At 39.3% G+C, this 25183-nt stretch overlaps 1 protein-coding gene across 1 annotated transcript in view; it reads right to left on the bottom strand.

Annotated features, from left to right (window-relative positions):
- ALMS1 (ALMS1, centrosome and basal body associated protein) overlaps window positions 1–25183 on the bottom strand; it is a 72767-nt gene that overhangs the window by 26630 nt on the left and 20954 nt on the right. The window contains exons 4-9 of the mRNA XM_026847042.1: window positions 20907–21024; window positions 17367–19581; window positions 14064–14223; window positions 10884–12440; window positions 9966–10096; window positions 360–2088 (exon numbers count right to left, since the gene is read on the bottom strand). Of these exons, the coding sequence (XP_026702843.1) occupies window positions 360–2088; window positions 9966–10096; window positions 10884–12440; window positions 14064–14223; window positions 17367–19581; window positions 20907–20983 (5869 nt within the window). The 5' untranslated portion in view covers window positions 20984–21024. The remainder of the gene's footprint in view (window positions 1–359; window positions 2089–9965; window positions 10097–10883; window positions 12441–14063; window positions 14224–17366; window positions 19582–20906; window positions 21025–25183) is intronic.

The raw sequence follows: 25183 nt of genomic DNA, 5'->3' as shown, positions 1-25183 counted from the left end.
TACCTTGGCTAGAGTAAATCAGTAATCAGATATATCACTTGATAAACTCTAAGCAGCAAACCAATTCAAATTATCTAGAAACAGGTGTCGGAAAATTTTCTTGAACCAGACTTGAACACAACAAATTCAGTTCCTGAATCACAACTGTACTGATAAAATTCCCTACCCGCAGGACTGCAAAGGCCAAGTTTAAGGGTTGGGTTTTTTTCCCATACGAGCAACTTTAAATATCAACATTATCTCAAAAATGTTACTTCCGCAAAAACGCTGGGTTTGCTTTTGGTTTTTAATACCTATAAATATCTCAAACTTGAACAGATGAAAGTCTGCACATACATATAAGATGCTAATTTGCTCACCACCCTGCCTTGGGAAAGGGGAAATCTTGTTAAGAGATAAAGTTGCGTTGTTGGGAAGTTCATGTGCTTTCTGGAGAGATGACTGGTGGACGGCATTTCCGTCGTTGTGTGAATTAACATAAATTTCTGCTGAGAAGGTTGTTTTTTCAGGACTTTCTGTTGTTATCTGAGTGGCAGCATCAGAAGTACTTTTCCCAGTTTTTGCAGGAACTACAGAGTTGAAGATATTCTTCAGATTACACCCTCCTGAACCCTGACCCTGTGGTCTCTCAGTGGTTTGCAGAGACTGCTCCTGCCCTGCTGTGCTTGTAACAGAGGAAAGCACCAGGCAGGGATCTGCTGAAGACACTGGCATTGGGAAAGATAAAGATCTTTGATCTTCTGGAATAAGGTCAGCAGCTGGTAATTTAGAAACAGCTTCTACTAAAGTTTCTGGAGTTTTTAAAGACACTGGTTGAGCATTAACTTCGGGTTTATCTCCCGATCTCATTTCATTTTCAGTATTCACGTCACTGTGCAGCTCTGAGTTGTTAGACTTTGAGGAGAGGGTTATGTGGACACAAGACAGTACTTTCTTCGTTGGTGATGAACGAGATACAGACGTGGCGGATAAAATCTCATCTGTAGACGAATGATGAGATGTACCGATTTGCTCTCTCGCAGCCTCTTTCTGAACGAGAGGTACTTCATCAGAAGGACTTTTCTCCTCTTCTGCCAACAGCTTAATGTGGTCCTTCAGCAAATCAGTTTGGCTGGCTGGACCTGAACCTTCTAAGCTTCCATACAATTGGCTGTGACCAGCTGGGCTTCTTTTCTCCTGCTGGTCAGAGCTTATAGAATGGGGTTCATTAAATCTATTAATTTCTTGAATGCATCTTGTATCACAGTCAAGCCCCACCAGTCTGGCACTATGCCCGCCCAATTCAGTTTCATCTTGAGGCAGAACATCAGAATTTTTTGCACTAAGGGTCTGTCTTTTATCAGCATGGATGCTTACAGAATCCTGCTCTGACGAACAGTCTGTTTCTTGATAAGCTCCAACTCTGTTACTGTCAGCAAAGACAGGATGAAACCTGTCTTTCTCAGAAGAAAAACCAATCTCTTTAGACACTGAGCCAGCAAGCATTGGACTTGAAGGAGGACAGGTCTTAGATCCTCCCCAGTGTTGTTTGCCATGGCTCTGTTCCTCAGGGCTAGCAGAGTCAACCTCCAAAGGCATTATCCCATCAAGGCCATCTCTAGCAAGACTACAGCCGAGTGCCATGGAAGTCAAACGTCTCCGAGACGAAAAGGTGATAGAAGTAATTTGCTTTGCCATATCTTCCGAACACTCTTCCAGAGACAGCTTCTTCTGAGCTAGTAAATGGACATCTGTTTGAACATCTGAAGCAGCTGCAGACATGATGGCGCATGAATTCCACTCCTGCAATGAGGGGTGAAGTTCAACAACAGGATCAGAATGACTAGTTGTAACTGTTCGATGCATCGGTGTCTGAACGGTGCTTGAAGTTTTAAACTGCGTATCCTCCAGCAGGCAACAATCAGAAGAATCAGCTCGATGTAATGGCACGGCTTGTCGTAAGCTTGACTCTACAGTCTCCTCAGTCCTGATGGCTTTTGTCAAAGTTTTGTCAAATCTTTTGTCACTTGGAGCTTGGAAATACTCCGTGTCCTGTTCCTGATTATGGCTATACTCAGAAGCAGCTTCCAAAACACATACTCGTGGATCCTGAAAAATAGAGAAGAATTCACATAGGTTATGTGGACGACTTCCTGCCCTCGACAAAATGTGGATTGCAGAATTCAAAGACAGACTAGTGCTGTCAATAATCAAGAGTCTGTCATCAGGAATGAGCATATGCTCTCTCTGAACTCATCTGTTAATGGAACTAATTAAAAATTTGTCATATTTTAAGTGCCAGCAAATTAGTTGACATGGTTTTGATGCTATAACCAACAGCAGCAGTGACATCTGTAATAGAACCATTTAGTTTTGTGAACTATCAAGTTGTAACTCTGTTACTTAGACTAAGTCGTAAATACCTCTCAACATCGCTCCACGCACTGGAAAACAAGAGAAAAACCTCAAAACTTTCTTCGTTTCTATCAGTTGGCTTCACAGAGTGTTGGACATTTATCGTAAACCCAATTCATAATATACTGAGAAAAATTACATTTTTTTCAATGAATATTTATTCACCATCTAAGTTCAAAGGGATTCAGGAAGAGACAAAGACACCCTGCTAAAGCTTTGTAATTTCACTGATAATCTTATTAATTAAAAAGATAGCCAATTAGCTACTCAAAAAAAAAATCACAGAAACACTTTGGTTGGAAGAGACCTTTGGAAGTCTCTAGTCTGAGCTCTAGTCTAGCTCAAAGTAGGACTAGCTTCAACATCAGAACAGGTTGCTCAGGGCCTTGTCCCATCAAACATCTCCAAGGATGGTGATTGTGTATACAACTTAACTACTTGTGATCTGTAAATGACTGATGAAAGGTGTCCCTTCGTAGCTCCATGGAAGAACAAAACAACACAGAAACCCACGTTTACTTCCAGTTATATGTGGTCAAACCTTAATGAAGTATGCAACGTTAACGTTTTCTTGGAGGTTGCCAAATCGGGGAGCAGACACACACTAAACCTCTTCTGGTTTGTGCCAGAATCCAAACAAACTCCACACTATCAAAGCACTACATTATGTGACATTTTAGAGTTACAGGGATAATTCTGCATCTGACATTTTGCTATGCCATAACTATCACTATATGAAACAGAACTTGATATAAAAGGGTTTCCCTTGCACTTGAGTTGTTTGACTCTAGCATTTATGAAGCAGAACTAAAATGAAAGGAACTCGGTTACACAGAAACAAGTGGGAAGAAAGCTGTCCTTTACAAAGCATAAGAAAATATTTAATTAGAAAAGCTTTAATTTTCCATAATTGCTCTTCCTTTTTCCCCTAAAACAAATCTGCCAATTTCCCTCTCAGACAAGAGCTATAATAAATCTTTTTATCTTTACGGTCACCACCCACTGATGACAATAATTAAAAATGACTGAAAATAATCAGAGCTTTGATTTGCTCTTCAAGGTAAATGATAACTTGTAAAAACTTTCCAATTCTCAGGTGCAGATCATTTTCATTCTCCCATCAAAACAGGTATGTTTGCCCCAAATACTGTTTTTTTGATGGGAAAGCTGATGACAATACTGCAAAAAAGAGAAGGTATTTCTCACAACAGATAAAACCCTAATCCCACCAAAACCAAGGAAGTTCACTGTCATTTTTAAAAGTATGAGCAAAGACAAGTGACATTTCCATCTCTGACCATGCAAATTGTCCCACATCTGTACCACTCCCCAATATCAGAGCCACTATATTTAGGGCTCTGCTACATGTATTCAGGCATCTCTGGCCCATATTATACACAACAGTATAAAATAAAATGTCTTAGATTACCTGCCTGTGGTCATTTAGGAAACTGAAACTAATGATTTCTTCAGTACTAACTTCTATCCCGGTTTCTTCGCCCAATTTTACTAACCATTCTAATTTTCAGCGTGCTCCCCAGTCCCCATTGCTTCATCTTCTCCTTCACCCCATTCCACCATCAAAAAACAACCTCCCAACAGCAACAATCAACAGCAATTTATCATACCAGGTAAATAAAAATTAAAGCAACATATGCTATAGCCCCTCAGCAGAATCAGGCAGAAAAAAATCCACACCCTACACTCTGAGCATCCTCATCAGATGGCGTTACCTTTCAGCTGCCTCTTAATGAGGCAAATTACTGACACTGCAGCTAACTGGAAAATTCCCAGGGCTACAGCGCTAAGGAACCTACACCTTCTCCTGGCATCTCAAAACAGAACCCGATTTTTCTCAACACACCTTTTGCAGACGAGGCACTAAATATACCATACAGAGATAAAAATACGGACGGATCGGCAAATGGCTCTAGTCACCTGCCAAGCAACGTAGAAATAAATGTGTCTAAACACTCGAGGAAATTTAGATATTCCAGACTTTTCTTTCAGCTCATTAGAAACAGCAGATACTAACAAGGCACGTTCATTGCCTGCGGAGATTTACCGAGATCAGCAAGAGAGATAAACAAAACATGATCTTCTCTCTCACCACCCTCCTTCCCTATTCCGTGCAGCGATCACGAGGCAGGGATGGACGGGACCTTTGCCTCCAAGACTTCTCTCATTACAGCAGAAACTCCCAAATGCTGATAGCTGATCTTTGCAGTAACTTACCCGACTGGTGTAAGGAGAAGGTAGTTTGGAAGAAAAGAAACGCAAATACCTCTAGATCAAAGATCACACTACTAACAAGTGAATAAAACATCACACTGCCAGATGCGTGCATACTCTAAGAGCAGAAAGAGAAAGCCTTGGAAGTCCAACAGGGAAAACCTTATGGTACCACTCACAGTAATTTATTACTGTCAGCATTGATCAAAAAACCACAACAGCTTTTGCCCTGAAGCAAATTAAGGCAACTACTCACCTGATCTGTTAACAATGCAGCTCCAAGGAGGGGCAACAACAGAACTACTCAAACACTAACCTTTGGAAGTAGCTGTACCGATTCTAGAGACATTACACACCGAGATTCCCCTCACTTAGACACTCACTAAAACAGGTATCATAGAGTCAGTCCCATTCCTGACACAAAATCCCACACCACACCTTCACACAACATGCTAGAAAGCAGCTCCCTCTTACATTATTTCACCCCGATTCTTTTGGATGGGTCAGTTTAGCGTCAGAGGCAGTATCACGGTTAGTGAACACTGGCAATGGACAAGACAAAAGTCAAATAATTTCATCAAACCTTACACCCAAATCATCTGAGCTAATCTATCAACAATAGGCCACCAGCCTTCTTTAGAAAAAATTTCTTAAGAGTCATCATCATTTTATTAATTTATCAGAATCTGCACTTCCTTAAATTTAAGTGTCATTAAAAATTACAATGCTCCCATTGAGGTGCAGAGAGCAAATCTGAGATAAATATTCTGCCATGGAGATGGGCCAGATAAGCTTACTCAAATAAAAAGAAAAATCGAGGCTATATTTATTTTTTCCTACTGATTGGAACAACTGTGGAAACAGCAGAGTATATTTCATTAATAAAATGCAACACAGGTCCCTGGATGATTACACCCTAGTCAGAATTTGGAAATCAGTCAGAAAACATTCTTGGTGTCAGTTTATACAAAGCATAAACAAGTATTCCACAACAGATTTTCCTTCCTTTCTACATCCCAGATGTCATTAGCAGTAAACTATTTTAGAAAGCCCTGGATTATTATTCTAAAACTGTACTTTTCAGTGGCCTTATCTATTCTAAGGCAACTAAAGTAGTTTATCTGGCTTCCTGTATTTCCTATAGCCAACAGGGACAACAAGGGACTGTAGAAGAATGCAAAGGACACAGAGTAGCCCTGTGCCAGAGTAGAGGTGAGAGATCTCCTTCCTTAAACCACATCCCAGTTCAACGGCCTGAAGTAATACACAGCAACTCCTACTACTGAAAGCAAGCACAGAAGTTGCTATAAACTCATCTTCCCAAGCCTTTCACATGTTTTATTGTGCTTGTTATGTGTCATCTTTCCAAAAAAGATCTGTATGGCATATGATCCACAAGAGATTGCAGTGCAAATTTATAGCTACAACTCAGTGAACTTCCTGAAAAAGTGAGAAAGTACAAGGAGTGGAAAAATACAGCATATAGTGGAAGAATACTGTATACAAAGGGGGAACGCTCTTAGGCAAGTCAAGAGGGAGCTATTTGGCACCCATAAAAATACAGGTGGGGTAATAAGGTCCTCAATTCAGCAGGAAAATTCTTAGGTTTAATACGCAGAAACTGTATTTACATCTAACAGCAACTCAAACCCCCTCAATCTCAACTGGGGGAACAAATCAAATGCACATGCACAAGAAGGTTAAATTTGAAAGACAATGCTCCTGGAATAGAAGACGACCTACAAGTCTTTGGCTTTTCCCTGTTATTCTTGAAAATCTATCTGGAAAGACTCCAATGATTTCAGTGGAAGAACAGTTAACAGGGCTGATCTCTGGAAACTATGACTGACCTTTCATATGCTTTTCCTGAAAATCCCAACAGACTTCATGTTGCTTATAGCTCTTTGTGACTGAAGAGCATCACCCATCCTAGAGTTAAACTCCTCAAGCCTATCAAAAGAGTAAGTACCCTACTGCCAATTTACCTCCTCCAGCAAAAAAACAGATCTCTGCAGCCACACCAGCATGGCCACAGATGTAGGAATTATTCATCAAGCAGTAATGTATCTATAGGAATGTCTTGGCAACTCTTTGCCTCTCTTCGTCACAAACAGGTTTATAGGAGAGTGCCATCAATTTATCATAAGTTTCACAAGACCCATCTCTGGACAATCTGAGATTTGACTTTTCTTTTGCCCATTTCCAAAATATTTGCAGTTAACAAATCCACAGCCTTCGTCTCCTTTTTGTCCTAAGCAAGGTCAAGGCATGGTGCTTTCTCTTGCCATGACTGGCCAATTAAGACCTTTAGGAAGAGTCAGTATGAAACGGAATCGGTATGAAATTTAGAAAGAAACCCTCTATGTCAAGACTTCCATGTTTGCCATTTATTCCTAAGCATTTCTGTCAAACTTTATAGTGTTTATTAGAAAAGCATAACAGCGTATTTCTCTCCTTGTGTAAGGGAAGAGCAATAAATCAACAGAAAGACTCCGCAGATGAAGTGTACAGAGAACAGATTCGCTACTCAAGGTTTGTCCACCTTACTAAAGGGAAAGCAAGGAAGATACAACTCTGAGTTACACTCATCAGCATTATTTGCTATTAGAGATACATCTTCCAAATTAAATTTTCACGCTGAACGTTCTCAGTTTTGGGCCACTATTTAGCTGAGCGCTTGAGTACAAGTTTGGAGCCCATTTACGCGCATATGTCCCAATCACCTCCTTAAACACTCTGCTCAGCTAAAACTTGAGAAATCATTATGATGCTTCTTTTTTAGCGCGTCTGTTAACACATCACCAGTGACAAACAGCTATCACACAGATACTTGACTATCTCAAAAGACAGAACAATCTTTAGAATTAAAAGATCACTGAGAAGAACTCTCCCAAGCTGTCCTGCTCCTTTGTTGCATTTTCTTTTTTTTCTTTTTTTATAGACAAGCTTCACATGCTTCCTGTTGGAAACAATAAAATATCACAGTGGTACATTATATTTCTTGAGTTGTCACCTATAAAAACAAGAGGCAGAGTCTAAACTTTCCAGAAAGAACACTCATCATAAGCCTGCAGCAGAAGCACTAAATAAAGATGATGGTCTGACGAAAGAATTGTTTGCCTGAGTGCTAGGAACAGTTTGTCTTTCTCAGTCTTTAAAGCTTAGTAGAAGGAAAATATCTTTTCATAATCTTTGCTCTGTTCTAAGTCAGCACATGGCCAGCTCTATAAATTCAACAGGTATTTTACAGAACAGTTTCTATTAAATTTATAGTACATTATTTTGTCAGCAACAAAACTGGCTGCATTTTTTTCAGTTACACAGTTTTCAACAATCTGTATTTTTCAGTGACACATTGTTTTGCTTGGAGTGAAAAATACATTTATATCTTACCAGCCACCTTCATTCTGCAAACTCAAAGCCATTTTTTGTCTGAAACTAAAGCCATCAGAGTAAAATATTATCAAGATCAAAGCAAAAAATGCTGCGGTTGACCTACAGCAATTTCTTAAGAGTCATGGTTTGCAAAATTAATTTTTTCTTATTCTAAATTGGGATAAAACAATTCATAGCTGACACCGAATCACATAAAGGTAGAATACTTGGCTCCAGTCTGTAACAAGTCAGTGTTAGGGACAAAGCTGTGATCTACAAAAAAATGTAAAAGTTGGGGAAAAAAAAAGCTTCAGGGCCTCTAGTTTTTCATTGAGTAGACTGAAGAAAAAATTTGTGTTTTCTTTCTCTTTAAGAATTTTCTGCATTTCTAAAAATTAATAAAATTAATTTTTTTTTTTCAGAGTCCCCACTCAAAGATTACATCAATACCTGAATAACTAAAAAGTTAGTCTGATGGTTTTTTGAAGCTAATGTCTGTATTACCAACACTGTTCATGCCTAAGAATCTATAACACAAACACAGACTACAAACAAATAAAACCCTACTGCTTCTCCTGGGAGGCAGGCAGTCCACACAGACAAAAAAAAAAAAAAAAAAAAAAAAAAAAGGAAGATATTGCTAAAGCTAAGAGACACCTGATTAAAGACAGATTGTATTTTCAAATGCAAGTTTTCTACATTCTCCTCAGAAACTGCCCCAACCTTTAGCTCTGCTTAATTATCCAGTCTCTATTCCATCAACTCATCCATCCACTACTCATGGTATATAAGCATCTCCACATTTTTCCAGCCTGTTCTTTTAATCAAAATACTCTATGAATTGTGCCCTATCTTGGGACACACAGACAGCCCCTAGAATTCATGACACGATTAGAATGGACATCAGATGAATGCTGAAAATGGATATTTAAAGTCAAATTGAAGGTAATATACTCCTACTTAGACTAATTCCAATCCAGATATATTATAAAATAAATTAACTAGAAGTGTTCCAAAAGAGATATGCAACACATGACAACAATTCACTGTCAAGTTTTCACAGAAAAATAGAGCTGTAAGAGTCTGAAAGCTCATCTAGTCCATATCCCTGCCCCAAATCAGCATTAACTACACTTATTCTTTATAGATACTTACCCAAGCTCTTCTTAAAAACATATTATGACTAACACTCTATAATCTTCCTCTCATCATCCTTACCATTAAGGAGTTTCTTTCCTAAGATGACTCTTCTTCGAACTCAAAGCTTATTATCTTTGATACAGACAACACAAAGGAGGAACAATTTACTCCCTCCTTCCCTGAAACACCCTTGAAAAAAATAAATATCACACTCCTTTGTAAACGTTTCAGAACATATTGGAAGTAACACAACAAATACTGCTATTATCTAGATGATATTGCCTTGTAAATTCCACAGAAGGCGTTTATAAGGCACAATCAGCACATGCATAAATACTTTGTGAAAAGCAGAACTCATTAAGCCAATTAAGAATCATGAGCAGTGTGCAATTTCTCTCCATAGTAACACCAGTTCTCCCATCACATCATCACTAACCACATCTCTGTCCTTCATACCTTCCGTCAGAATATCTTCAGTTGTGTGCCACCCCCTGCACCCCAAACCACTCCCCCCTCGCCCAAGAGACCTAATTACTGCCTGAGGAGAAAAAAAAAAACAAAAAACAAAAAACAGCAACCCAAACACAAAACCACAAAACCACGACAGCCTGTGCCATGGCTGGTCCTAAAACATGTGTAAGAATTGAGTAAGCTGAAACAAGCAGCTCTCGTTAATTTGCATCCCCCTCTCCCTGTCTAGCTACCAATCTTCAAAATTATTGCAGGAATATAATTAATCATTTTAAGATCACAAGCAAGACAGTAGCATTTTATCTCCCACTTCAAAAATTTTCTTCACAGCAGGTGGTTTATCTGTTTGGTACCTTGGCTAGTGCAGATTTCTTGGCACTCAGAAGCAGCTCTGCCTTTATTTCTTCTAGTCTTTGTTGGTCCTCTTCACTCGAGTCTGACACAGATCCCTGAGATTGGCTGGCCAGTTTGAGCTTCACCCATGCTACACAAAGGACATAAACCAGAAAGTAGTTCCCTTTCCATTTTTTCACATCACGTATGATAACAGTTTTATAACTTATAATCAAAACTTTACTATGCATTTCTAGCTTCTGTGACCGAGGGAACAAAGACCACTATCAAATACCAGAGCTGACATACATTTAAAAATGGCCAGTTCAATAAATTCAACAGGTATTTTACAGAACAGTTTCTATTAAATTTATAGTATATTGTTTTGTCAACAACAAAACTGGCTGCATTCTTTTCAGTTACATAGTTTTCAACAATCTGTATTCTTCAGTGACATACACTGTTTTGCTTGGAGCGAAAAATACATTTATATCTTACCAGCCACCTTCATCCTTTGGAACATTCCTCTGGAAAGATGAATCCAAGACCCACTGCCCGGTTCTGTCAGCTTTACAGTCTCAGACTCAAGTCAATACTCTCTCTCACAGTCCCTAATCCCTAGCACATGCTTAATAGCTATGTGGACAAAACACTTCCTCGTGCCAATGTTAGGCAGAAGGTGGTATTCAAACTGAAATCATTCTATCATACTACATAAGATGACTAAAAAATTTTGACATTTAAGCCCTGTCCTGTTAAAGCTTATCGTTAATACATTAATATAAACCCCTTTAAAATCAGGGGAGTGGACTCAGATGACCTCAGAGGTCCTCATACATCCATACCCCTTCATTTCAAAGTAATCCCTTAAACATACACCTAAAGATTTGCCATCCTAACACATCACTTGACAAAACCCAACTGAGATGCTTCATTACCTCGCGCTTTCCTCTCCTCTTCCTCTGCGCTCTTCAGCATTTGTGTTGTGTGTGCAACAGGTGATCCATTTCTCAGGAGGTTTTTGACATGGGCAGCTAGTGAATCCCCACTGCTACTGTCATCGCTCTCTCGCATCCCTCCTGCCTTGCTTCTGCCTGCAGTGCCCTTAGACAACACGCTCTGGAAGCCTCCTGAAACATCTGTGGCACTGCCTAAAGCCTCTGAGGAAGGAGGATTCCTCAGGAGGTTTTTGACACGGGCAGCTAGTGAATCCCCACTGCTACTATCATCGCTCTCTCGCATCCCTCCTACTTTGCTTCTGGCTGCAGTGCCCTTAGACAACGTGCTCTGGAAGTCTCCTGCAACATCAACATTTCCTAGAGGCTCTGAGGAAGGATTCCCCAGAAGGGTTCTGACACAGGCAGCTATTGAATCCCCACTGCTACTATCCTCACTCCCTCGCATGCCTCCTGCTTTGCTTCTGGCTACACTTGCTCTAGACATGCTCTGGAAGCCTCCTGTGACATCGGTCACCCTGCCTAGAGGCTCTGAGGAAGAAGGATTCTCCAACTCTGAGGTTCTTCCAGTGCTGACTTCACTACTTCCATCACTTTGTTCAAGACCCACAAAACCAGGTTGATTTCTGTCTGTGGTTACACTACTACAGCCTTCTGGCTCAGACCTTCCTACAGATTTACCTGTCCTAAACTCTTTGGTCATTTCCTTCATCATCTCTTCACTATTGTGCAAATTAATATCAAAAGAATTTTCCCATCTTAAATTGCATGTGTTATAATTCAGAGGCTTTATTACCAACCCCTCCTCTTGCATACTTCTTCTGGTCGTAGTCTCATCCCATGACGGTGTCTTCTGAAACTGAGGGACTCTGTCTTTCACTAACCTGGAATCTTTGGTGCCATCCTCCTTACTAATCAGCGCTGGGGAAGACTCACCAGTTTCACTAGAAGAGGCAGTGGAAAGGACACACCACCTGCCAGATATATCGTCTGCCTCTGCCAAAAGCTTACGTATTTCTTGCAAAGCACCAGATCCAATCGAAGAACCACTTTCTTGACCCTTATTCCTCTTACTACCTACACTTGAAGTCTGTGATCTTCTGTCAACTTCCACCTCGTTTGTAACTCCAGCCAAAGATCTGGCAGTCCATCTCTGCGGGCTGCTATTCACATCTTTTGACTCATTTTTAGCTAGCAGATCCTGAAGGCTTTTTGCAACAGGCATGGGACTCTCTCTGTCGGAACGGCAGTCAGGTGAAACAGTCTGCGGCTGCTGGTTTGGTTCAGCTCCTTTGGAGACAGCTGAACACTCTGCCGCCTGTTGCGGGGAAAGCAGAGCAGTGATCTCCAGTTGGTGGCATGACATACTGCACTGACTCACTGGTTTGTCTCCAAAAGATCTTGAGAAGCGGGGAGAGAGTTCACGGGGTGACAGAATATCAGAGCCAACTTCTGAATTCATTGGTATAGACATACTGAGAGTAGAAGTGCCGGAGTTAAAACTTGTTTGCATAATTTCAACTGCTGACAGCAATTTATCTACAAAGAAACAGAAGATTCATTAAGTTTGGGGCTCCAGAAAACAGCTGCATCAATAAAGACTACTTTTTCTTGTACTACGGGGCTTGTAAAGGAAGGGAAGAATTAAAATATCAGAAAACATTTAGGAAACTGTTTTCAGAATGAGACTGAGATTTGCATCAGAATTGTCTACTGAAAGAAATCTCTTAGACCATTTTGGATAAATAGAGAATATCAAAGAAACTACAGATCTTGACTTAAATAACTTGCTTTTAAATAAATGCTTAAACTAGAAATAAATGTTCTTTGATAAAGGACATAGTGGTGCTTGAATGTCCAAAGGAACACTTGGATTATAAAAGTATCCCTGCAAGAAACAGAAGGGTTGTGGGATATTTCCAAAATATCCTTTTGGAATAAGGCAAAGGACACACTATGGATACACTCGTTTCTCACCACAGCTTAGAAAAGTCCAAAAGCAGATGAGATGCACTTATAGCATTCGGATAAATAACACCTAATTGTTTCTTAAAAAAAAAAAAAGCAGCCAAACTTAAGTACAAATGCTGTTCCTAAATCCATGCTGGCAGGTACACACAACAGTGAAAAGCCAGCTCCCAGGTAGGCCTGCCAACAGCAGTTTTATTTGTTTCAAACACAGTTTTGTTTCATGGGCCAACTCTGATATATTTTCAAGTACATTAAGTAGTCAGGAGCTCAGCTGAATAATCTCTCTATCGAGGACAGCTCTGCCCCTGTATTGATTGCCAAGTTGTTTCAGTTGCCAAGGCTCCCACCTTGCTTAAAGAAGGAAAAAATAATAAAAGAAAATAAGCAAACCCAAAAGGTGTAAGAAGAGATGCATTTAATCACTTCTGGTCAGAAAAACAGGTCAGTGCAGGATCCCTGAAGCCACAGATATTCAAAGGGTTAGACAGGTACTTGTTGGGAAGAGACTTCAGATCTGCTCTTCCCCACTGGGTACAAGATTCAAATGCCAAAACAGAATATGCTCAGGAAAATACATATTTTAGATAGTTGCAATGCACATTTTCACATTTTAATGACATTCCGCATGGGCATGCCACCAAAGAACATCATAACCCTAACTGAGCACACTTGGTTCTTCATATAGAAATGACTCAATGATTGTTAAGGTCATATTGATTTTTCTTTTTTAATGTTTTGAGATGGATGGATTTATGAACTGATCTGCTCATAGTTATAAAATGTGTCTGACTTTTTGTCACAGTGAACACACCAAAAAGTCTCAAAGAGAAACTGAGACGTTATTTCTCTCACAGAAAGAAAGTCTGGTAACATTTCTTTAATCTTCAGACACAACACATTGCCTTCTTCAGAACTCTTGTAAAAAGAAAAATAAAGATAAAAAGAAGATAAAATGCCATTGCACTGGCTAGAACACGCCACATAGCCATGACCCCTCAGAGAGAAGGCTTTTAAGGCTCACTTTTCCAATGCCAAACATTTCACATTTGAGATGGAAGAAGATCAACTCACAGGAACGAAACAGAGCATCGCACGAGCAGAAACACACTTGACACCACCAGGCCAAGAACAACCTCACAGGTGAGTCTGAAGTTCTGAGCTCTCTAAACACAAGGTTTTCCTTGCCCATACCCTGTGGCTTCGGAGCGGCCCTCGTCAGCGTGTCAGTGGAGTCCTTCAGCGTTCTAAGCTCTGAAGGGGAAAATTCAACTTCCCTGATGGGTCCTCGGGGTACAAACGGCATCAGTATAGTTCCAGGTGACTGATCAATGCCAAGGTTGCGAAGATAAAGCTGCCAAGAGAAGAAATAAGTAAGACATATGGCACTCTCACAGAATGTCAATGGATTCTGAAGTCGCATTCATTTTCCATGTCATCTTAAATGCAAACAACTTGCTTTAAAACATCTTAAGCCTCCATCGTGTTCAACTCGCACTAACAGTTCGCCCAAAATACTAAAGCAGTCACATATGAGACATCATCTCCAGCTTATTCTAGTCTTTGGACAAGCCTCTTTTCTAGCTAGTATGACTAGGCCTACATAATGGGCACCTCACGGGCAGCCCAGCAAAACCACTGATACATCTTCCAATCTAATCCTCATTCATTTCTGTTTGGCAGCAATTCGGACAGAAGCTGTAAGAACCATTTCTGCTGGTGATACCTTGTGCTTGCGCTCACCAACAGTTGTTTTTTTTTCCTGGGGCTTTCCTGACATTTTCTTCATCACGTGCCAAAGACAGCAACTGGCAGGAGCCTGCTACCAGCAAACCAGCACACAGCCCTTTCCATGGGATCCAGAAACGATGGGAAAGGTCAAAGAAGAGGCCACATATCCTGTTCTTGTGACAAGAGTCGACTGCTTATAGTCTTTTTACTCAAATGCTCTGTACACTGCATGAGCAACAAGTCTGATACTTCAGAGGAGATTGGTAAACTTCAACCTCACTTGTTTAAAATGACATTTGCCAGCTGGAAGGAGAACACTGATATTTTGTTTAAAAATCATTTTCCTCCCCAAATGATTGCTTCACAGAAAACATTGTCAGAATTTGAAATTCCAGCTAGGCAGCAGGAAAATTTCTCACTCTTCAGAACAAATTTATTATGGGCTAGTCTTCAAGGCAAACAATTGGGAACCTTTTTATCAGAGCTGGTTAAAAAACATCATGAAACAGCTTTTGTGATGTTGCTGTAGAGAACGAACTCGTGCTGGCCAAGGAACACAAGTGGTCTAATGGGTAATGGCCCATCTACTCAGTGGCCTAGCCTGCAATGAACAAATTTCAGCAGTACCTCAAAAACCTCCTGGGCTATGAAACCACTTCTAGAAACCATCTATTGCACTGGTTTAAGTCTATAAACTGTAGGATTCTCAAGAGTACAAATTCTACGTACAACCAAGGCTTAGTTGTACTAGTGCAGCTAAAGCAATAACCCCTTCTTAGTAAAGATGGCACAAAACGCATGTCTTTTTCCCTTTTCCATAACTACAGAACAAATACACACAAGCACTATTTATATATCACATATATATCTCTCTATAAAAATCACTAGCCAAGTATAACTTCATTAACATTAAACAAAGCAGTTAGTTTAGAAAAGCCAAACAAAAATCATACTCAAAACCTAAAACTCTGCGATATACTAAAGATGTTATGGGGATGAGACCAACTCTCTCTGTGCAACACCCAGGAGGTGGTCGGTTCAGACACAGAGCATCATTCCCTGTATTAATATATTTTGAAAGCTGGAGGAGTCTCATGGAGGTAAGAGCCTAACAAAGACTGTTTATGATCTCCTGTGAAAGTAACTTTGTCCCTTTTCACAAAGCATCTAAGTTTACATATAGACATTAGGTGAAGAAAAAAAAAAGAACAAAATTAAACTTAATAACCTGTAGGAGCAAATTAATTTCAACTCATCTGTAGCATGTCCTAAACTACCCAACAAAGGGACATAAATTACCTTACCAATCTTAGCCACCTCTATTTCCTATTATTTTATTATAAACCTATATATTAACAGCCATATACGTGACCTAATCTCTTTTACCTTGTCAGTGATTTATGAGAGAAAAATTCCTCAGAACTAGGGCTGGAGAACATGCCTAATTATAGCCATTAAAAAAAAAAAAAAAGGAGGTAACAGACAACCTTTACATCTCACGGATTTCATTTAAGATATCCTCCCTACAATATTTATATTTGTTTCAACACGTATTTGCAAAGACAACTGAGAAGAAGAGTGCTTCTGAAACACAGTTCCAAAGATCTAATGATTATAGGAGTCATCTTGTGAGAGGAACAGCCACTTACTCAGAAGATAATTACATGTTTATCATTAACATAAATCTGCATTTAATTTTCTCTAACACTCAACAGCTATTAGTATAGTTAACATGGCTGCCACAGTCTGCCCTCCATTCTCACCAACCATCCTAAAATGGGGAAGGGAAGAAAGAAATCTGCATCAGCCAAATGAGAGATAAAGGAGGAAAGGTATGTAGAGCCTTCGAACAGCTTTTATGAGCAATATACAAAGAATCAAGAATTTATGCCTTAGATACTGGAACAAAGTGAACAAGCAAAACCAGTATTTATAGAAAAAAAAGCAATTTGATTTGCCAAGGAGTTCTGTGTTGGTTTTGCTATTATTGCAGATCCGTGGGTGTGTGAAGTTCATCTCTCTTTTCTGCAGCCTAGCATTTCCTTAGTCAGCAGTTGAGTCTCAACCTCATGTTTGGATAATTATAACCTGATCTTTTGAAAGAATCTGGAAGATCAGAAATGGCTTATCAACGCCCTGCTAAAAGAGCGCCAATCTTTACATTTCTCTTGCATTCTGTTACCATGATACTATCATCTATACCTGGGAAAAAAAAAAACAACCACACCAAAAAAAAAAACCACTTTCCCAGATCCAACACTTGTTTTGACCATGCTAAATATTACCTAAAAGTTTAGGGGTTTTTTTCACCTCTGTAGTTAAGATAAGCTGAACTAATATCATGGATGAAATTCACCAGTAGCACAGACCAGTGTAAAACCATTTAATTTAGTCTGTAGTGATTTAGATCTTACCAAAATCTTCTAAAAGAACGGTGTGGGGAAAAAAGAGAAAAAAAAAAAAAGTCTAACTCTGAAATCAGAGTTCAAATTAGAATCTGTTCTGAAGGGTCCTTTAAGACCTTTTTAAGCTTACATAAAAGATGCATTTGCTAATATTTCTAGAAGATGAACTCCTGCCTGACAGGTTCCCAATGTGAGGGGATATTGGAAATGAGCTCTAAGCATGCCAGCATCTCGTTCCTGTGGTACCTTCTGCACTTCTGTCCTACTCACTCCATGACAGCCAAGCGTACTCTGATCTCTTCATAATCAAAAGGTAAAAAAAAAAAAGAGTTACAAATTTTTTTAATAAAAACTAACTTACTGGGATCCTTTCTTCAATATTAAGCTCTTCTTTCTCTGGAGTTTCCAAAGAAGTTGCTCCAACAGGGATGAAGTTGTCACCTTTTGCAGGGGTGAAGAAGTGCCTGGAAACCACTGAAGAGCACCCGGCAGAGCCCAAGCCCCCACGGCTACTTTCTCCAGAACTAACAGGAAGATTCAAACTATCTGGGGAAATATCACTGAAATTGTCCATGCAGACATGACCAGTAGGAATACTTAGGCTGTGAGACTGATTTTCAAGAGCATCACAATTCTTCCAGTCAGCAGTTGGAGAGTTTCTGTTTTCTCTAAGGGGCGGAGAAACTCCTGCACTGGCAACAAAAACATTTGGGTCTGAACTTTGTCCTCTACTATTAATCTCTGCATCTTCATCACTAGATCCAGAAACAATCTCAGCTATAAACTTTTGTATCATGGAGCCTCCTAAGCTATCTGCAGATACTAAAACATTACTTTTTGCTTCTAGAGGCTGCACTGCCTCCATTGAGTTTGCTGGCGGAGTAACTTCAACCAAGGATGTGTTGCTACTAGAAATATTTACTGTGTTGTCAGACTGAGATCTAGTAAGAGGGTGGACAACGACTAAGTTTTTATTATGAAAACGCAAACTTCCCAGGGAACCTGTCTCTCCTAAGGAAGCAGCAACATAATCTTTGGGATCTCTACCACTTTTTTCTATTGACAAAATATTGCTTGAAGAACTGGCAATTGTGCTGTAGGCTTTCCTCCTAGGAGATGCTCCACCTGGGTCACGTGAAGTCACTGCATCAGGTGCCTCCTCTGGCTGACTCACGTTCCAAGCCCCTACCTTCTCCATGAAACTAAGTGATGGGAGAGACTGAATTCGTCCAGTGTCGGGATATTTCAATTTTAAGGACTCAAAATATTCATTGTTTTCTTTCTGAGCACATTGGAGTGCATGTTGCTTCTCAAGAGATACAAGTGTCCTGGTAGATAAACTCCCTGAGGTTTCTTCATTTAAGCAGGAAGGAGAGGCCTGAGTATCTGGTTTGATCACAAGGCCATCAAGTTCTTCTGCCTTAACATTTTTCTGTAGAAGTATCCCTGGAGTAGACTGATAGCTTGGATGAGCAAAGTGTAGAGAGAATGAGCCATCACCTACAAGATTTAAGGAAGGGGAAATACCTGTAACTTGATGGCCCCTCTCTATGGAAAAATCTGAAATAGTTAATTCACTCCTGCTCACTCCAGGTTCTACTTCCACTGGGGCATCCTCACTGCATGAAGAAGGAGCTTCCATGTTAGGCACAACCAGTTGTTTAGGTGCACAGTCACTGGTGCTTGACACAGCAGGGATAAACTCCCTTTTCTCAGATCTCACCGCAGGAGGTAGTTGTTTCTGCTGGTGATCTAAGAAAGCTCCCTGGAGTTCCTCAGTAGCAGCTGCGAATTTCAAGCTTTCAGAGAGATTTAAATCCACTTCACATTCCTTTGGCAGTTTGGCTATTTCAGAAGTCTTTGCAGAAAAATCATCTCGTGCATCTGAATTTTTACAATTGTCTTTCCCCAAACCATCAGATAAATTATCAGACACATCAATCTCAGGAAGGTTCTTTGCTTTTTCCAGTTTCTCTAGCTGCCTCATGCACCCTTCTGACTCACTCTCAGCCATTTTTACCTTTTCCTTTGGCACCTCTCTTTCACTTTTTTCTGAATTCTTAGTCAGTGCTGTTTTACAAGAGGAGTTTCCTGAAGATGAGAACTCATCATGTCTCAGCAACCCTTCTTCTTTCTCTGAAAGCTCAAAACCAGTAGCTGGTACATTGCTGTCATTGAAGAAATGTTCGTCTTTCACAGACGTGCTACAGGTCAGCACTGGAAGAGAAGCTTCCATTAGGCTCAGTCTAAATGCCTTGGATAGCATCACCTGGGAAGTGGAGTTTGCTAAACTGTCACTTGATGGGGGAATCAATGCCTCCTCATTAGTTACATTTTTACAGTCTTCATTTGCTTCCTTGCTCACAAGTAGTTGTCCAGAAAAAGAAGCTTGTTGAGACAAACCACCACTGCATCTGGCATCACAAGGTTCCACAAGTCTGAATGAAAAGGGATGCTGGGACAAAGTAAAGCAGTCGCTGGGTGCATCAGAGGGAGAGTCTGTCAGTGACACAGCTTCGTGGATGTGCAAAGGCTTTGAATGCTCCTCAGACACACCAGAAACATCAGGGACTCCTCTGTAAGAGGCAAGAAAAGCAAGCGAGTTTCTGATCATATTTTTTATTTCAACAGCCATATTCTCTGCTTTAACATAAGGGGCAAAAGTAGAACTTCACTCAAATAACTGTTGGTTTAGTAACATACACATATATACATCCCCTAAACAGGCCAGAATGAAGAAACGTAAAGAAAGTCCAAACAATTTCAAAGAACCCTATAAAATAAAGGTTTGAAAATAATACTAATTTCTACTTAGCATGTCAATATTTTTCAATCTATTTAGGACTGAAGTCTTTTTTACTAACGGAGTGTTTATTAGTTAAATAAAATATAGAAGTTACTTACATATAGAAATTTGTGTGTGTTATTTGTTATTTTTAATATAAATCACTACTTCGGTTTCACTACATCAATTATTTCTTTAAAGGATATAAAATAAGCCAGGTCCCAGATGAAGACAATCAACAAATTCCTATCAACTTCTAATATTTTTATTGTGGATTTTGAATTCATACTTATTTTATATGAAAATGATCATCGAGCCCCAATTATATTACTTCATGCAAATAGACCGCCAGCTCTGGTGCAACTGTGATCCACAAAGTGAAGTCACTGTTTATCCCCTTAGGTAACAAATCTGCCTCCTGTCACACAACAACAAAAAAAAATATACAAGGAAGCCTAAACATCAATGACACTGTAAATATGTGTGTTTATATGCACACTTTCTTTTTTTTTTCCTCTTTTTAATAAAGGGCAAAATATTTTTTGCCTTCTTTGCACAAAAGGAATCATTTATCACCCCTTGAAATGAAGGCTTGGAAAGACTTTTACTGGAATAGCTATTTCTTTATATATTCATACTTTATATAAAAATACGTCTTTTAAATTACTCATAACATATTACTCCAGTATATACAAACTACCATATTATTAAATGTGCATGTATGAATGTATTTACTACTGTAAATAGAAGCAGCATCAGATTTTTGTCCCCAGAATTTCATGAAGTTTATGTCAGAGTGTAAGAAAGCTAAAAAGATGTCTGAGAGGGTGGGAGGTTCCTCATTTCCCCATTTTCTTCAGGTACATTAGGGTAACAAGTTCAGAAGAGGCTTGTTCTGGTTTTCCCTTGTTCAAACTCTTTTGAAGGCAAAATAAAAAGATTAGCAGAACTCTGACAATGCTTTCTGTCTATTCAGAACAAAGAGTAAACCACATGGTTGTCTTGTTTCTGTGACCATAAAACTGTAATTACTTAATTCTCAGACGCAGGACAATTCATGGCCACTCAGGAAAAAGGGTTTGCACTCTGTCATGACACCAGGAAACTTTATCCTACCTTAAGGGAAAAAAATCCATTTCTGATCGCTGGATAAGTGTCTCATCTGACAATCTTTGGCCTTGTGTTGAATACATCAGCAGTGGAAGATGGGGAGAGAATTGACTGTCCTGAATATCTGTTAAAAATAACAATAACACAGTAATAAAAGCTTTCCAGGCAATCCCTCTTTCAACTGCTCTGCCAGCTAATACAGCCTTCAAAATTCAAAAACATGCCAACTGCAGTGAAAATGATGTAATGCCATCAATTAAATCCTCTGCTGAAGCATGTTCCCTCATGTATTAAATTCAGCATTCTTATCACGTATCAAATTCAGGTTTCTTCTCATCAATCTCAGAACACTGACATCTCCAACTTACCCTCTCATCCTTACACTTCATTCTGGGCACATCCCCGTCCTTTTCCACTCACCAGTCAGCACCTCCCCGCGTGATTTCCACGCGGACCATACACATTGGAGAATGTCCACAGGACTTCTACCCAGGTTTACCTCTTTAAAACCCAAGAATCCTCACTGATGCCTTCCCCAGTCTCCATTTTTCCATAAATATTCATTATAGCAAAGGCTGCATAGGTGTTTTTTAGCATTTCAATAATAAAGATTTCACTCATAATAGTAAAACTAAAACTATTTAAAAATAAATATTTCCATAACAATAATAAAACTTAGTCATCACAATTATACTAGTACCACTGTCTACTACAGTAGCAACACATTTTAGTTTCTATCCTATATTTCTTTGTTCTTTGAGGTCGTTGGCACTTCTTTTTCCAGTTCACTGCTTACAAAAACAAACCGAAATGTTTTATACCACAAGAACAGACACAACTATAAGCTGATAGCTGAGAAGTGTAAATGACTACATAGACGTGTGACAGATGAAAAAAAAAAAAAAAAAAAATCACTTCCAATACTTTGTTATGTAAGCTTTTTTTTTTAAAGCAAAAAAAGCTATTTGCCATCAAGAGTATGACTTTCAGAAGCAGAATTCATATTCATTTAATTTAGGTTCATTAGTTTCAACCATCTCAGACAAGCTATACTCTGCATCACTTACAGATGCATGATCACATCAGATAAGATGACCATTACATACAAATAAATCAGATTTACCTTACGTCAGCTTTATCCTGAGGCTTTCTACGGCCTGTATTACATCACCTGATGAGTGGTATCCAACCACAAGATGACCTTTCTGATTCATTTTTTAAATTTAATACTTCCAATCAACATTTTTTTTAAACTACTTTAGAACACTGTGTAGTAAGAGGATATTTATATGGATAGAAATAATTCTACATGACACAGGTTCAAAATTTGGATGCCCCCTAGTCCCACCTCAGCAGCAGCTAGAAAACTCATAATGTGACTGCAATATAGTTTCAAGGATTCCATCCTATCTGGGCAGCTGTCTCCACCACATGGCCAGCCTAATGTCTCCTAGTGGAAGCCAAATTTATACTTTAGCATCTGTAGTACAGATGGCACAAACACACTACAGCAACTTAAGTGGGGTGTCTCGGGTTTTCTAGCACCCAGTACCTCACTGAAGCTAAACTCTTCCCCCTTACTTTATTAGATAAAGTCATTGCACTAGTCACCACTCCATTTCACTTTAACTGTGTGCAATACCAAACATAAATGAAATGTTTTAAAAGCCACCTGCTTTTTTGGAAGTTTATAGGAAAGGAAATTATACGTATCTTAAAAAAAAAAAAAAAGGTACAAATAGCTACTCCTGAGCAACTTGACAAGAGGAGGCATTCAGAAGAGGCTCCAACATAGACTGGTAAGCACCTGTGCAAAGCTGGATGAAAGAATACATGTGAAAAGTGTAAAAAAAGCATAGAAAAAAAAACGGCAGCATCAGCACAGAGGGAGCAGGAGCCAAGAAAACAGGGAACAAGGTCAGGGATGTCTCATCTATAATACAACACTGCCTCAGGGTTCTACTATATTATAGGGCACAACCACAAGTGTGGTCTAATGTACCAGACTGATTAGTACTTATGTGATTTAAATCACAATTAGAATCATGATTTAAAAATCATGGAACAGGAGACTGATCTAATTCACTGTAATCTCCTTAGCATTTATTTTAAAATGTACTTTACAGAAAACAAAGAGGTTTGGTTTTGGTGGCTTATACTGACTTGGAAGCAGAGCTTTCACATTAGATTCCTTATTCCCAACCACTAACTGGGAGTAGACAGTATTTACAGTGCATTTATTCTGTTTAGTGTACATTCACTCAATTATTTTTTCTGTTATTATACTTGAAAATACTGAGTAGATTAACTATAGTTAGCCGGGATACAGAACTGCATTAAAGAAGCAAAAAATGTATTTTGAGAAACATTAAGCAAGTCGGAATCTAAACTCAGTTGCATTAGATGAACTTTTTTTTCCTCCCAAATCTTGTTTTACATTTAAAATTATATTAGTGAATAAAGACAATAGTAATTGCAGTTATCAAATTAGACTTGTCATCTCACATCATGATACACTTCAAGTTTTCAAGAACTGGCATCTCATTTTTATTCATACAATATTAGAGGAAAATAAGCTTTCCTGAATTTCAGCTTAACTTCTTCACTTTGAATGAAAATGCGTTTTCCAGCTAAACTGAAAATCAGGAGTCATTAAAGAAAAAGCTTTTCTGCACAATAAAGACTGGGTGCTGTCTTTGTAAATGAAGAAATAAAAAAGACTCTCAGAGGGAACCAAAAATAATTGAAAAAAAAAAAAAAGCTGTCAAATGCTGTCAAAAATAGATCTTGCCAAACAATTTTTTAATGTAACTACGCATGTATTGATAAAATAAATGTGCGTATATGCATATATATACACACCCAGAACAGAAGTCACAACATTTGGCTGATAAATCAACGTTTTAAAGATATATCAACAAAAATTTAAGTACCACTCAACGTTTCTATTAAGAAAAGTCAACCCGGCACTTACAACAGAAGAAAAATTATTTTGCATTCTCCAAGCAGAATTATAAACAGGAAATCCTTTCTGCATGGGTACACATCTAGGCAGCCCCTGCAAGAGCTGTTCTTGTCCCTGCCCTATTGGAAACTTCAGGAATAAGGATTTTACAGCAAAGTTGAGGCAGATATTTGCCAAGCAAGAACTATCCCCCTGCACAGACCACTGATACGGGACAGTTTGAGTCCCCTGGCATCACAGCATGGCAAACGATACAAGTTTTAGTGTAACTGAAGTCCAGTCATCTGCTGAGGGGAATAAAGCTGCCCAGCAAGTCCAACAGAGCCAAGGGCTACCTCAGAAACTAACAATTCAAATGAGGACTTGGGGTCACGATAAACAAACCACCAACAGGCCAGTGCAATACTGCATCCCAAATGGCAAGCAAATTTTTCATACCTATGAGAAAAAGAATAGTAAATTAGTAGTAAGACTACTCTTTCCAACCTTGTCCTGAAACTACTGTTGAAATGGTATTTTCAGGATCTGATGACCATAACTCCGTATCTGCAAATATCACAGGAGGATCAGAGAAAAAAATTGAAGAAACATGCCTCATCTCAAGAGCCTCCTGGAACTAAATCTGTGTAATATAATCAAAGAGAAGATTAAGGGTGACATGATTACATTTATATGTACGAATGCAAGAACAGAAATTTGGTCATTAACAGCGTTTCAGTACATGTTATATATAACAAGAATCCAAGCTATGCAGACCTAGGTGACATTTCTGAGTGCGCTGATACGATACAACAACATAGTTGGCTCTCTACAAAACATGCAAGGCAGTTCAGATAGACCATTAATGGCTTCAACAGTTATTGGAACAGCACAAGTCTCTTCCCTCCCTCCTCTGCCTCTTAGACGTAGTCCTGAGCAAAAGCCCCCAGATTCTCCATCTCTGCTTGAAGCAGTAAGACTACACCTCAGCAAGAAGGGACAGCCCCAACCTCTCCACTCCAGCCCAGAGGTGTTTTTCCCTCTCCTTTTGTTGCACAGGCAAGGGAACTCTGATCCAGCTGAAAACATAACCATCTCCATTTCCAACCCAATCAGTGCCTCTGAGTCTGAACAGCAAGTTGATCCAATTGCACCGATTCACGTCGTGGGTTTAGCAGAGGGGATACAGCAGAACAAGGAAAAGCCAGGCTCCTGCTTTTCAGTAGCAGAGTTTAGCTGACTAAATACACTGTGAAACTGTACCCTCAGCCTAGCCTCCATTTCAGGCAATCTTGCTCCCCTGACTTCTCCAGAGCATTCTGGTTTTGCCATGTAGCAG

Source organism: Athene cunicularia, assembly GCF_003259725.1.
Source record: "Athene cunicularia isolate RWA chromosome 4 unlocalized genomic scaffold, athCun1 chr4_part1, whole genome shotgun sequence".
NCBI lineage: Eukaryota > Metazoa > Chordata > Aves > Strigiformes > Strigidae > Athene > Athene cunicularia.
Note: the sequence above shows the minus strand (reverse complement) of the source record. Positions and strands in the feature narration are given on the sequence as shown.